This window comes from Perca flavescens, chromosome 11 (assembly GCF_004354835.1).
Source record: "Perca flavescens isolate YP-PL-M2 chromosome 11, PFLA_1.0, whole genome shotgun sequence".
Lineage (NCBI taxonomy): Eukaryota > Metazoa > Chordata > Actinopteri > Perciformes > Percidae > Perca > Perca flavescens.
The window spans coordinates 13449027-13464079 of record NC_041341.1 but is presented as its reverse complement, the minus strand read 5'-3'; the positions used below and the strand labels follow the sequence as shown (position 1 = coordinate 13464079).

General features: G+C 40.4%; 1 protein-coding gene across 1 annotated transcript; it reads left to right on the top strand.

Annotated features, from left to right (window-relative positions):
- The first annotated feature begins 9345 nt into the window (after nucleotides 1–9345).
- On the top strand, nucleotides 9346–9844 carry LOC114563562 (NHL-repeat-containing protein 4). Its single transcript, XM_028590357.1, has one exon. The coding sequence runs from the start codon at nucleotides 9358–9360 to the stop codon at nucleotides 9706–9708; it is 351 nt and encodes a 116-aa protein (XP_028446158.1). The 5' UTR covers nucleotides 9346–9357; the 3' UTR covers nucleotides 9709–9844.
- The last annotated feature ends 5209 nt before the right edge of the window (nucleotides 9845–15053 follow it).

Here is a 15053-nt window from a genome sequence, read left to right as displayed (position 1 = left end):
TGCGAGCAGAGCTTACAGTCTGATATGGAGAAACCGACCTCGCACACAGTGAAAAAACAAACAGTGAGTTTGGCAAATATAATGGAGGCTGTGTGGTCACTTCCTGTGATGGATTACCTTGTTTTATGGAAGTTGTTTTTCACACTCCAAGAATGGCAGCCAGCAATTTTGGCTTCCTCTGCTGGTAGAAAAGTGATCAGTTTCCTCCAACTGTTCAGGCACTATTAGGGATCATGGGCATGGGGATAGCCTGTCAAAAACACACCAATACTGATCCAATGTTACATTTGGGAAAGGGTTTTGAAATATGCAGCAACTACGACAGGTGGATGCTAAAACCAGTAAATATCTTCCATTTGTGTGTTTGCTTGATAAACCGACGTCTCAGCTGTGGTGGTTGCTGTTTCCTTGTCTCACCTCAGCTCTACTCCGACTCCAATGTATTTGTTTGTTCAAATTATGATTGTGTTAACTGACATACTATAGATGGTGGTGAGTGGTAAACCCAAAGCTAAGCTTCAGAAAATGTTGTCATGTTTATATAGATTTTTTTTTTTTTTCTGCTGTGTTCTGTGTTTCAGACAGATGTACTTACACTACAATTGATCCATCAATGAGTTAAAAATTGAATATTTCAGATCTTTCAAATTCCCAAGCTGTTGAATTGTGATTAAATTCACAGCATGCAACTGACCATTTCATTTGAATTGGAATTATAGCATGCACCTTTTTGTTTTAGGCTGAAATAGGTTGCAAAGTGGAAACTGTTTGAGGCGATGGAACAGCCAATCATACTGTTCCATCGCCTCAAACAGTTTCCACTTTGCAACCTATTTCAGTTTCAAATGTACGTACGGTTACAGTTTATTTCTTCATGTGATTTTGACTGTATGACTATAAGAACTGAAACTGTTTTTGGCCATTTAGCTTTGGAAACATACAGTTCATCTAAAGGGACTCAGTTGCCGGTAAGAATTTGTTGTCACAGCTGATTTCTTAACACATCGTGTGTACACGTTTGACTTGCAATGCTTATCACGGGATGTACAGAATCTTCTCACTTTTCCTTTGAAAAGCTTTGACTTTCCCCCCCTGAACGATTTCTCCCCTGTGATCTATGCAAATCATGCTCTGGTGTGTTCCTGTCCCCGTCCCCCCTCTTTTGAGACTGAAAGATGATGTGGACTGATTTAATGTGTAAATAATGTAAAAAGCAATGGGTTAAAAAAAACAGAGGTATGTGAAATAACCAACAGGACAGAATGAAAATCATGCGAAAAATAATGTAATGATGAATGTGATCAGAAATATTTTTCTATATTTTGAAATCATTAGAAAAAAGGACAAAAATACAAAGCAGGAAAGAGCTGTCAGGAGAAAAAAAAAACACTACAAAGGGAATGTTTTTATTAATTTATAAATTTGCCTAGCAATATCGCTTTTGTCCTAGTGTTTTTTCTTTGTCGTCTTGTGACTGTACCAACATTTGTCTATCTTCCACGTAAACCTCATATCTCCAGTTTGGTAAAACAGTGGTTCCCAATCCCAACCTTCTTGGCTTGTGCAGTAAGTCCACTTTGTGAACTCTCATCACAGATTATGTATGGCTTTGACATGGACACGTTCAACCATAGAGGGACTTTCCTTCTTGAATAGTTGGAACCATTTAAGGCCTAAAATAAAATGTCAAACTATCCACTATTTTTTACATGAAAAACTAGGAAATAAATCTGAAAGTAATAAACATGACTTTGTTTGCAACAGAAGCATCTGATGATGTTGGAAACCACTGTGCTAAAAGACTGTATAACATCAACTAGTACGCATGTTAACATGCTCGCTGCACAAGCACAAAGCAGCGTTCATTAATAATGTATCCATTTGGGGGGCCAGGGCCCATCCCAGCATATATTGAGCATCCCTGGAACACTAGTATCTCAGTTTCAGGTTTTAGTATCATGTTTATATGTTTACACATCCTGGATAGTCTGGTTTTGAGAAACCGCTTTACTTTGATAGAAACAAAGATAGTGTTCTATATAACAGCTTAACCAGGTTTCTGATCCTTGTCTGCCATGGGTGCAGGCACATCTTTAACTCAGTTATGTACTAGTTATGTAAAGTTAAATATATAATAATAATAATAATAATAATAATAAGCAATAGTCAAAAGTCAAAGTATACTTTATAATCCCAGAGTTGGGAAATTTGTTTGGTCACAGTGCAGCACATTTAAGACACACAGGCATATAAGTAAAAACACACACACACACACACACACACACACACACACACACACACACACACACACACACACAAAATAACATTTAGGACTCTAGTGGTCACCAGTAGAGCTGAAATAATTAGTCAAATAATCAAGTAGTCAACTAACATAACATGAATCAGCAACGGTTCTGATATCAGTTCATTGTTGAATTATTACTTTTTTGAGCAAAAATGAATTGGTTCCAGCCTCAAATGTGAATATTTGCTGGTTTTCAGCAACATTAAACTAAATATCTTTGGGGGGGTGGGGGATATCACCATAGAGTCTGGGAACTTCCCACTATTTGTTGACATGTTATGAGCGATTAATTAATAAAATAATCTGTACATTAATTAATAATGTAAATAATTGTCAGTTGCAGCCCTAACATCACAGAAACCCATCCAAGAGCATATTAAGTCCACGCAGAAGGTACTGGCTCAAACCCAGACATCCTGGTCTCACAGAATTCTGTGAAATGATCACGAACTGTTAACACCGCATTACGTGGTGGTGGCACGGAATGTGTGAAAATTCCATGTGGCCACCATGGAAAACAATGCCAATGTAAAGTCAATGAGAAGATGACGTAGCATAAAGAGCGACTACGGTAGTGAGTAGTATGAAAGCCCGAAAATTTGCGTAGGGAGGTTGGTTGGGGTGGTGGATGGGTCACACAACACAGGACTTTCACCCAGGAGACCGGGGATCGTGTCCCGCGTATCACGTTTCCTAAACCCAACCGTAACCGCCCATTCTTCTTTTCCTAAACCCAACCGTCCCGTTGTTGTCCCGCATCCCGTTATTGTTTTCCTAAACCCAACCGTTTATTGTTTTCCTAAACCCAACCATCCCGTCGTTGTCCCGCATGTAATGGAAACGTAAGCCCACCTATGACCTTTTCCTTAACTTAAGGGCCCGTGTTCATTTCACGAAATTCTGTGAGATCAGGTGAAACCCCAAACTGAGTATGTGCCAAACACTAGACTGCATGCTAACCAACTCTACAAATCAATGTTTAATTCAGATGGCATAGTAAACACTTACAATCAATGCTACACAGAAGCTCATAGGTGTATTTCACAACATAAAGAAGAGTTGGTTCCTCAGGTGCTTTGTGTTATCAATACGTTTGCTCCCCGCTCTGAATCTTTACTACTTAATGGGTTCTTCTCTAAAACAAGGCAGCGGGACTCCAAGTAAATAATACAGTCCACAGACCAAGAGAAATTTCAATTGTGGATGCACATTCTGAGTTTGCTCACAGAGAGAAACTGGAGTCAGCTTGGCGGTCTCCTAGCAACAGCCAACAAGAGGGGAAACCGTGCAGAGGGAGGGCCAGAGGTTACTGGTAGAAAGTGAGGGAGTGGGGAAATGTGTAGAAGAAGAGCAGAGCATGGGGTCGAAGCAGCGCTGGTACCTGACTGCAGGTAAGATACGCCGATGGATTTGTGCTTTTATCAATTTCTTTTTTTTATTTCAATAGTTTTATTGTAAAGTACAATTTGATTAAGTACTCGTTGATTTAATTTCTATTTTCTGTGAAAATGCAAACGCGAAGAGGTGCTTTTTTTTATTTCTTTTTACAAATATTACAATTTCACAATATCTTTTGAGTACTTCTGGAGTTAAGTCTTATTTTTTTGAGACGGACATGTAGTAGTAACTATATTTTCCTGATGTGACCCAGTTATAACACAGCACTCCCAGGATGTGCAACTGGACCTCTCCGCATCTATAATGTAGTTGGGTAATGTAAGTGGAAACCTGGTGTGACACAAAGAGATGGGACTGGCACTGTGCCTAAGACGCACCTGTCACTTTATCTCCAACATAAAAAACTTCACGACTTAAAATCCATTCCATAAATACAAGTAGCTACACCACAATGAACATTCTGTAGACCAAGTCACTGCAAGTAAAAGAACAAGTCAATAAAAAATGTAAGCAAGTATCAAAACTACAAGACTGATATGAAGACTCATATGAATAGAATAGACACTGTTTAATTAGTAATGTGTAAAGTAATTTATACCACAGCAAAAAGACTCCAGCTACTTAAAATATTCATACCCCTGATACAAATGCCACACTAATTTAAATATATTAGATACACTCCCTCAACTACCACATCAACCTCTACTCTAGTTGTTGGCTCATCAATGCTTCTAAATAGCATCAAGTTAAGCCCAGAGTCAGGTACCCATGCTAACACCCAACCAAGGAGCCCTCCCCCCCCGCTTAAAAAAAGCAATACAATCCAGACATACCCATAAAGAGACTTTAAGGAACTTCCAAACCATTTTGTTCTCCGACCTTAGCGATGATATGAATGTAATTTACAATTTTTGCGGTTATGTTAATTAAAGTGCAAGACAGGAAAAGGTATTACCCATAGTGCCTTGCACAATTAAAATTGGGGTGAGGGTTAAGGTTGGATTTAGAGGGGAAATATCGGGGACAAAGGACTAAACCGTTTGGAGGTTCAGTTTAATATTTTGCATTCTTACTGATGAATTTATAGCATTTTTAAATACAGAGAAAATAATGGCTTCTTCCTCTCTTTCTTTTCCTTCCTCAACATCTCCCTTTTGCTAAACTATTGAATGTCACTAAATAAGGCTAGTTATATGTTACATGTTCAATATTTGCAAATATTTAGTTGAAAAAGCTTTATGCGTGGGAAGGCACTTTCTTGTCAGCTAAAAGGGTCAGTGCAACATAACACAAAGTAATTCTCAACCAAATGTACGTCCAAAGAGAATAGTGTGCCACACTAATTATCTTTCTTTACATTCTCAACTCAAGCTCAGAAATTACCATGCTATTATTATTACTATATATATATATATATATATATATATATATATATATATATATATATATATATATATATATATATATATATATATATATATATATATATATATGGCTGATCTTTAATGCAATATCTACATTGTCCATTATCAGCAACCATTCATCCAATGTTCCAAAGGCACATTCTGTTTACTAATCTGATATCATTTTAAAAGGCTGAGAAAACATTGGAGAACCCTTTTGCAATTATGTAAGCACATAATGTAATCTGAAAACTGCTGCCCTGGTTAAAATAAAAACAATGCAACTGATCTCAGCTGGTTTTCTGTCTATAATGGAGTAGAATGGAAATTTCTAAGTGACCCCAAACTTTTGACCGGTAGTGTATATCTTTGTGTGTCTTTCTTCTCTGTTCTTTTCTGTCCTGTGGATACATTTAGCTGTATTGTCCCTATTGTTTTGTGTGACTGTGTTTAGGAGTATGTGTGTGATATGTGTTAATTTGTGAATAAAAAAAAAGAACTTCCCATGTTGTTTAGTTTTCAGTATTGACCACTTGTTATTGAAGATGTTTGTATGTTGAAACTACATATTGAGCTTGAACATACAGATTAAAACATGTAGATCTTCAGTAGCGCAGGAATGAACCATATAATAATGGGTCTGTGTGTGAAGTTTTTAATTGTTATACTTGTGTCCAAAACCATTGAGTAAACACATTGTGAAGTATGAGAAGTTGTCACTGAATACTTAATTCAATATATAATTTTTATTATTCTTAAACACATATTTTGCAATTTGGAGTCATACGTTCATACTGCATTTATTACAGCTGTACAACATCCTTGTACAGCTGTGTTAAATGTTTGTTAAAGTGACTTCTTTTTCCATTTTAGAAAAACTTCAACTATAAAGTAGCAAAAAAGCATTATAAAGTATTCATACATTGGACTGGCATACCCATTTCTATAAAATAGTTTGGGGCCATAAACGTCCTGATGTACTCCCAGAATGCTTCTTTGTGTTCATTATATGATGGCTCCTTGGGGTTCCACTATTATCACAATACATCACACGGAGGACAGACATCTTTCACTGCCCTATCACTGTGTTCTCATGAATACAATTTCAAAGCGGGGTCTGTATGGAGAACTGGGGAGTTGAGAAGTATTGTTGTGTTGACACTTGGGCTGTCTCTTTACCTCCCACTCTTGCCCTCACTCTGGATGCTTCTGGCTGTCTGCCTCTATTTGAAGTGCTAATAGATGTTTTTTCAGTGTAAAACTTCCTTCTTCCTCTATGCTAGTTCTCTCTGCCCACAGAATTGTCTCTCCTATGCCCTTCCTTCATAGCTGTATCACCTTTCCAAAGCCATTTGTTCACTTGGCAGCATAACAATGGCTCTCTCTCCCCTTTAATGTCTTCAGCTGTCCTGTCAATAAAGGCCTAAAAATACCCACAAAATAATCTTAAAAAAAAAAAAGTTTGTTAAAAAAGTGGTTGCTCAGTTACCTTTGCCAGGCTGAATTAGTGTGTGTCGGATTCACTAAACTACGTGTGTGGTATGGGTCATATTGAGGTAATATAGTGTTGGAGAAAAGCTTTGCTTGTTGAAAAATATGTTGGGGCTGAACAAAACATTAGGTGTTAGCATCATAAAATCACAATCATTTTATATACTCTAATATTACTCTTAATGTTAAACTCTGAATTGCCTGACATACTGTGGTTCATTAGGCATTTATTATTTAATGATCTTCCCTTTCCGCCCATTATGTCTTTCTGTAGGAACTCGAACTAAATGCTAGAAAATAAGGAAAGATCCATCCATCCATCATGATGTTTGTGGGAACTCCTTTGGGTAGCAATTCCTCCTCTCCTGTTCCAGCCCACAGCCCCAGTCCTGATCGTCATTCAGATGGTCCTTCCCCTTCTCTCCTGTCTCAGTCCCCTCCATGTTGGGCAACACAGGCACGGTGCGACCTTGCCAAGGCAGAGGCAGAGCTGCATCGCCTACAAGAGCGTCATGCAACTGAGACTGAATCTGTGAAGCGGGGTGTAGAGAGGGCCATCCTGGGAGCGCGCAGAGAAGAGCGGCGCCTGCTGGAGAGGGTGGAACAGGACCATCGGGACACTCAGCAGCATCTGGAGCAGGTCCAGAGGGAGAACATGGCAGCAGCCCGGGTCAGCCAGTCCCTGTTGGACCAAAGGCTCCGTAAACTGGCTCAACTTCAGCATCGGATTCAGGAGGTGGGTCAACAGTCACGTCTGGAGGATGGTGGGCCAAACCAGATGCTGAAGGACATTGCAGAGTTCCTACAACCCTGGGAAGTCTCGGTTTCCCTAAAGAAAGTGAACTTCAAACCCAGCTCCCAACCTCATGCTGTAAACTTTGGAGATATCCGTGTGCAAGAACAAAGCCTGTGCCTGCATGTCGGAGGTTGTGGGCCACAGGGGCAGCTTTGTGCTCTCCATTCACCCGAGACGCAGTGTGAAGACACAAACCATCAAGGTGCTGGAGGAGAGAAAAGCAGCCTAGGACAGGGGTGGACCTCACCAACAGGCAGGGTTGCCAGAAAGATCAGGCTCTCCACCCGGAGTGATCTGGAAACAGAAGAGGAACAAAACCTGTCCTCAACAAAGATATGTCCCTGGCTTCCGAAGTGTGAGCAGTCTGACTGGGAGTCATCACAGGATGACGAGATGGAATCAGCCTCTATTCAGCCACAAGGAGAGGATGCATTTCTGGTTGCCCCTACGGTACTTATAAACATGGATAGTGAAGGCAAGCAGCAGATGTACAGGGTGAATAGTAACGGAAAACACTACTCTCCCAAAAATTTGAGGAAGTCGATTACTGTGGTCTCTGGTAGGAAGCCGTCCCCCTCACCTGAACAAAGATGGAAGCATTCTAAGAGTCAAGTGAGTCACTGCTTGAGTTTAGACAGCCAGGGTGGATATAGAGGAAAAGTGAGTCAAGATTCCAATAGTAGACTTTTGAGGTACAGCAACAGTGCCCTATCAACTCCCAGGATGACTCCAAGAGAGCCTCTGACCAGCCAAAGCTGCCTAGACCTCACCTCCAGGGGGCGACCTCACTCTTGCCTCAGCCAGTCCTCTGATGAACACTCTATAGGGACCCATGGTGACTCTGGTCGAGCACCATCCCCCACAGACAGCCTGGACTCCAGCTATACTTTCATTGTTAGCCCACCTCATGACTACAGCATGAACAGAGGCTCTCTGAACTACAATTCCCGTCTATCAAAGTCTGCAGTGGACTTGACACACAAGACTCGCCCAATGATCAGTGGTGGGATGAATGAGCAAGTAGGAGTGTGGAACGTGAAGTGTAGCAACTCCTTGTCGAGCTCAACCTCCCCAACTCTCAGTAGGGGGCCTAGAGTCTCTGACATGGGGCAGACCCTCTCATACCCTACATATAGAAGTCATAATATTCTGCATCAGCCACAGAAAAACATCACAGTGGCTGGCTCAAAACAACCCCCGGTGGCTAGGTCTTTATCCATGTCCATCATAGATGGTTCCACTCAGGAGCTAAAGAAAGGCAGAAGAGAGAGAGGAGAGTCGGCCCTGGTGGAGTTGGAGGAGGAGGTAGAATCTTCCATGACAGTATTCAACCACGGAGGAATCCATCTGATCCGGAAGTTTGGGAAGCAGGGTTCGGGTAGAGCTGAGCTTACGCTGCCAAGTGGCATCCATGCAACACCACAGGGCCAACTCTATATAGTGGACTGTGGAAATGCACGTGTTCAGGTATGTGTTGTGTTAAATGTCTTTCAGACATACAACATACAGTATGTGTACTATATCAAATGAAGTTTCCACCCATGTTAAAAGTGAATCCAACTTTGAAACAGGTGACTGACCCTCGGGGCAATGTCCTCCAGCAAGTGACCTCCCCAACTTCTGATGGCACTGCCAGACGTTGTCGGAACTACTTTGACATTGCCGTCAATGCTAAGGGTTTGATTGCACTAAGCTGTGCAGCAGAGCGGGCCCTGCTTGTCTTCAGCCGGCATGGTCGCCTGCTACAGACTTTTGGAGGGTCAGGGTTGGGCTCTGCAAAAGATGAGCTTGAGGCTCCCAGGGGTGTGACCGTAACCAGGCTGGATGAGTTCTTGGTAGCTGATATCCGGAAAGGTACCCTCATTGCCTTAAAGCTTGACCCTAAGACAGGCTCTCGTCTTGAGCGCACAGTAGTGACCGGATTTCACCGGCCTTACTTAGTGGCAGCATGCTTGAGCTCAGGCATGGTAGCTGTGTCCGAAAGGGGTAATGAAACAGGTTGTGTGCCTTGCATAAAAGTGTTAGAACCAGGCTGGAACACGGTGAGAGTTCTAGGTGTATGTGCTGGTATGGGACCAGTCCTGGCCTGCCCCTGGGGCATCTCTATAGATACAGATGGTAATGTGCTGGTAGCAGACTGGGGGGAGCAGCACAGGGTCCTGTTATACCCAGCACAGGGAGTCGGGTGGCCGATAGTAACCCAGGGGTTGAGTAGTCCACGTGGACTGACCCTGCTACCTGAGGGCCAACTAGCTGTGTCTGACAGCATGCACCATTGCATTAAGATATACCAGTACAAAGTGACCCAGGAGTAGAGAGAACATGTTGATGTTTGAAGATACAAGAAACTGTGTTAGGGTAACCTGAGATCTAGTGGGTATTTATACTTAATAAAACTAATTTGGGTAATTTTACTGCTGAACTGCAACTACAATCAGATGCAGCTCCTGTGCGGATACTGTAAACTTCACTTGTGAAACCCAACTGCATTTAGGCTGACAAACAATGTATTGGTGTTTGGTATAGCTGTACATTAAGAGCAGAGTCAGGTGTATTTGTAAGCCAAAGGCTATCAATTCATCAAAAGGCAAAAGCCATAAAGCTAAGCTATAGAGACAAAAAAACAAATAGCTGGTGCTAAACTGAGTTTAGTTTGGTTTTGCTGATCTAAACTGTTCAAGGTTAAACAAAATTGCTGATTGCTTTTCGAATATAGTTTATAGATTTAGAGTTTAATTATAGTCTGTATAATGTCTGTGTTGCCCTTAATTTTCTGTAAGAGTTTTCACCCACAGCTGCTTACCTGCAGAGAATACTACTGACAAATCAACTCTGAAAAGTATTCCCTGTTCTGTGTATGGATTTAAATAAATTCAACAAGATTCAACACAAATATGAATGCAGTATTGTTTTCTCAATGTGGCATTTTTATTTTTGATGTGTTCAATCTTGTCACGATTTGCTTTAATCATTCCTGCAAATTCTACAATTTTTCACGCCATCACTGATCTTTACTGACAACCAGTAGAGCTTGGTGGCTTTTTTCAGTCCTCCCACTCCATTCTTTCACCCGCAGTGTCTGTCATATCCACCACTCTTTGATGGATTCTGTATTTAACATGTGGATACACTGCTGCCAGAATGTACAGAGAGGGTGAATCATCAGCAGTGAAACCAAACTGTCATCCAAATTCTTTTCTGTGAAATGTGTCTGTTAATAGCAGATCAGGGGAACATTGCTTACTTGGGATCAGGCAAAGTTGTATACACAAATACAATAAATTTGCAGTAATCGTACTTAGTATATTTAATTTTTTAGGAAACTTTATACTTTTACTCCACTACAACTTACATTCAGTTTGATATAAAGTCACATTACCCATTGGCAGTCATTTTTCGCCCTATGAGGCTGAAGGCACGGAGGTCGTGTTTGTGAAGTTGTGTGTGTGTGTGTGTGTGTGTGTGTGTGTGTGTGTGTGTGTGTGAATGCGTGCATGCATGCTGTATGTGGTTGCAGCTATTTTAAATTTGCATTTGTTTTAGCTTCAATTATGCATTTTTGACATTATCTCATCAGTTTTTGAAATGGAAAGAGGTTAGACTGGAGGAGCATGTAAGTATTACAATCTAAAAGTATTACAATCCTCTAAACTTGAGATATGCGTTATGACATATTGCTGTAGTTTAAATCCCCCAACAGTATCATGAAGTAGCTAAAGGTAGCTCAAATACTGCTTTGATGTTTAAACATCAATAATTTAACACTGTGACAGATACCATTTGATACTTTGATACTTTTTACCCCAAATACTTTTTACTTGTACAATTGTGATCTTTTCCTCCTGCAGCTTGTTTTGTTTCGTATGACAAACTTTTTTCTATCTATCTATTTCTATCATCAAGTCTTATCACTTTCAGCAAAATTATAAGGTTTTCCAGAAATATAATGGTGAAGCCACAACATATTAAAAAACCTTAATCATATGGTTTCTATTGTAGCAATACACAATGGAACATTAAAACACATTTTAAAATATTACAGCTAATTTGTGTATGGAGTCATCCAGGTATTGGTGTATATATGAATACTGCAACTACAAATTAATTTACAGAATGAAGAATCAGATTTTTTTCAATACATCACAGCCATTTTCTTCATTTCCTATCACATTAGCAGCATTTGACACTAACTTAACAATCATTTGTCAGCCATCTCTTGCACTAGTGGGGAATCACAACTTAAATCCTGCAGTACACCACCCACAATTAGAATTTAAATGCAGATGAAAAATTATTAACCACAAAATGAACTTGCAGTGAAAAAACTGAAGGAGGAATCTCATGGGTCTAACACCCACTTACTCATATTTGTTGCCAACCAAAGAGTAACATACAGTAAAGGCTTTGTTTGCATCAATTTCTTGCACATCTGAGATTCAAACCACCTTTTGTCTTTCATCATCCGCTAAAGAGATTTTACCAAACCATGTTATGTAGCCAAATAAGAGCAGTGTTCTTTAAAGTTGCAAACGGTAATATTAACCGTAACATAAAAGCTGTTACCCCAGTATAGTCAGCTGCTCAAGTTTCAAACTTTGAAGACAGGCAGCTCACCCAGCTATGTCTATTTCCAGGAGGATGCTCCACATTCTTTAGTATTTGCTGGGAATTTTCTGTACAAGGTTCCCTGAACTACCTGGGTGTGGCACTATAGTACGGTATTTGCTGAAATTGCTCTACATCTCAGGCCCCAAAAATATTCAGTCAGTTTGCTCTTCACTTGGTAGAATTGACCTAAGATTTGGTGGACAGGCAACCCATAATGTGATGTAGCTAATAGGAGCCACGTAAGTTTGTTGTTGATGAAACAAAGCTATGAAAGCTAATCTCTATAGCATCTCTCACAAACATCCAATAGTGTTCTGATTGTGTCAGCTAAGTTTTTAAATGCACACCACACTTTTTCAGCATGCCATATATTTAGCTTAGTGCTAGCACAAATCCCCTCACCTGAGTCAGGTTGTGCAGGTGGAGACGAGGATACACGTCAGTGCAGAACTTAGGCTGTTATACAAAACCTTATTAGGATAAACAGCCTATGAGTCAAGTCAAGACCTACTTTAAAGACTTAATTATATTTAGGGAAACCTGCTGGGTGATGACAGAAGACACATTGTTGTACGTCCCTGCCACTACCACTAGGTGTTACTAAAGAGTGTGTGTAAGAGAGTTACCTTCCTGTTCCCTGGCATCAGGTTCAGCCATTTCAGCTGTTTCCTAGCTGTGGAACTATCCATTGTTCTCCAGTCAGCCAGCCTTCTTGTTTCCTAGCCAGCTGGTCATCCTGTCATCAGGCTTTCCTGTTCCTCAGTCAGCTAACCCCTTCTCCCAGTTCACTAGCCCTTTCACTTGCCCAATTCTGTAGCCAGCTCTTATACAGTATTTTATTTACAGTATTGTTTGGATGTTTCCAGGCAATCTAGCTTTACTCACTCACCTAACATTATCCAGCAAAAATAACTGTCCTATATTTTCATACATTGGGTTTTAACACACACAGAAGCTGCCTAAATTATGGATTTAAAAAAGAAATATACAACCAGCACAAGATGTCTTTAAACCAAAGTAAATACACTTACCAAACACATTTTACATTTGTAATTTTGTCTGGAGCAAGCATTGTTTAAATTATAGATGAATGCGTTTATATAATAACATTATAACATTGTGCCCAATGTATTCATTGAACACTTGAGCTGTTGAGGAAGAATTATGGAAATGACTGGGCTCCTACACACAAGACACCAACGCAAAATTACCAGATTATTTACAGAGCATAGTGCGTTTGCACAGGATAAGAGGCTCATAGTTTCAGATTCTCAGTGTCAAGCAAATACCAATTTTCACCAGATGTTTACCTTTGGAACCCTGTCGACCAAGCAGGGAACGTGATCCTTTTCACAAATGTTACACTAACACATTTCCAAAAACAAGTTTGCTTTTGTTCTTCTTTCCTTGCGTTAAAGTCAGTGTGTAGACTGATGTTTCAACCAGAGGTTAAAGAGGGGCAGAGTGGTTGAAAGATCATGCCGACCTTTCCAGCTTGTCCTTATTAAAGCAGTTGTAACCCAGCTGTCGGCACAACTTGTGACTGGCTGGCCTCCGCATACAAACATGTACACAGTGCTCTCTCTTTGCCAGTCACAGTGCTGACTATGGAACTAAAAAAATAAAGTACAGTACATTCTGCCGGATGCAGCCCGTACTGTGTGTTCACTAATGTGTATCTGTGGACATGGGCGTGGTCTGCAATCATCTGCAGTGGAGAGAGGTATCTGGATAGAGCAGGAGATCAGTGAGAGTTAATTGTCTCAGCTGATCATTGTACTAATTAAACTCTCCCTTTATATGCAGTAGTGTGCTTGACCTTTGGATGGCAGATGCTCTTGAAAGTGGGGTTTCCGTAAATGGAAAGAAACATATATTTACATTTTTGAAAGACACTGGACTACTTAGAAAATGATAGTATAATGAAATGAAATGAATAGGTAACGAGTAATTACCAGTAGGAGGCTGTAATGCAACGCATAGGATGCCAACTTCCGTAAAACCCCGAAGAAGAAGAAGAAGAAGAAGAAGAAGAAGAAGAAGAAGAAGAAGAAATATGGGCTGTGAGATATTGTTTTGATGGTTCTTTGTTAAAACGTCGTGAGCAACGGGCTGTGCGCCTGCCAGTTGGTGGTTATAAAGTTGTGTTAAAAGTGTGAGCAGTCAGCATAAACACTGTTGTCTGTAAATTGTCTGTCGGGGCTGTGATCAGTGTTGAGGGTATCCCACGGTGCCAGCAAATTCTGCTACAGTATGATTTCAAAGCACACTTTTTTTTCTTCCTAGTTGACCGTTCTGCCACAGAAAGCTGACATTTTCCAAACTAAACTTCTTAACACCCCAAAAAAACTCTGATGTATCACTGTCTGTCTTCACAGACATGGCTGAGAAGTCAGTGTATCGAACAGATGCAGGTGTCTGACATCAGAAACTGTATATAAAGCTGTATTGTGTTTGCTTGGGTATAGAGAGCCAAAGTCCCACCACACGTCTGGTTTAGCTTTTGTTCCATTATATCCATCTTCCTGAAAAAACTGTTTCCGTGGGGGTTTCTATCAGTATTCTAAGCTAAATGGGTATCTTCTACAGTACTGGGTAAAACATGTCAACTCCTTGTCAAAATGTTTAAAAAAAAAAGATTATTGTCAGTACAACACTGTAGTGCAATGTTACAGTATAATGACTGTAAAGTAAATTTTACTGTCCAGTAACAGAGAAGATACACATTTAGTTTGGAATTAGGACCCAAGAAACAAGCAACTGATGAAAGAATCCCTCTATGAGTAAATGCATTGCATTACAAGTAGGAAGGAGCATAGCTAGAGGCTATAAAGAGGAGAGGGGTGGGCTCTCTATGCTGAAACACAATATAAGTATCATAGAAAGCTGGAGGAGACAAAGGAGAGATTTAACCTGCTGGGAATGAGTATCTGGCCATGTGCTGTAGATTCAAAGTAAATTGGTGAAAGAATTGTTACATTTTAGCTTGAAAACTGTCGTTTTGAGAAGATCATCACACTCCCGACACAATGCTAAGGTGCAGAAGGCCAGG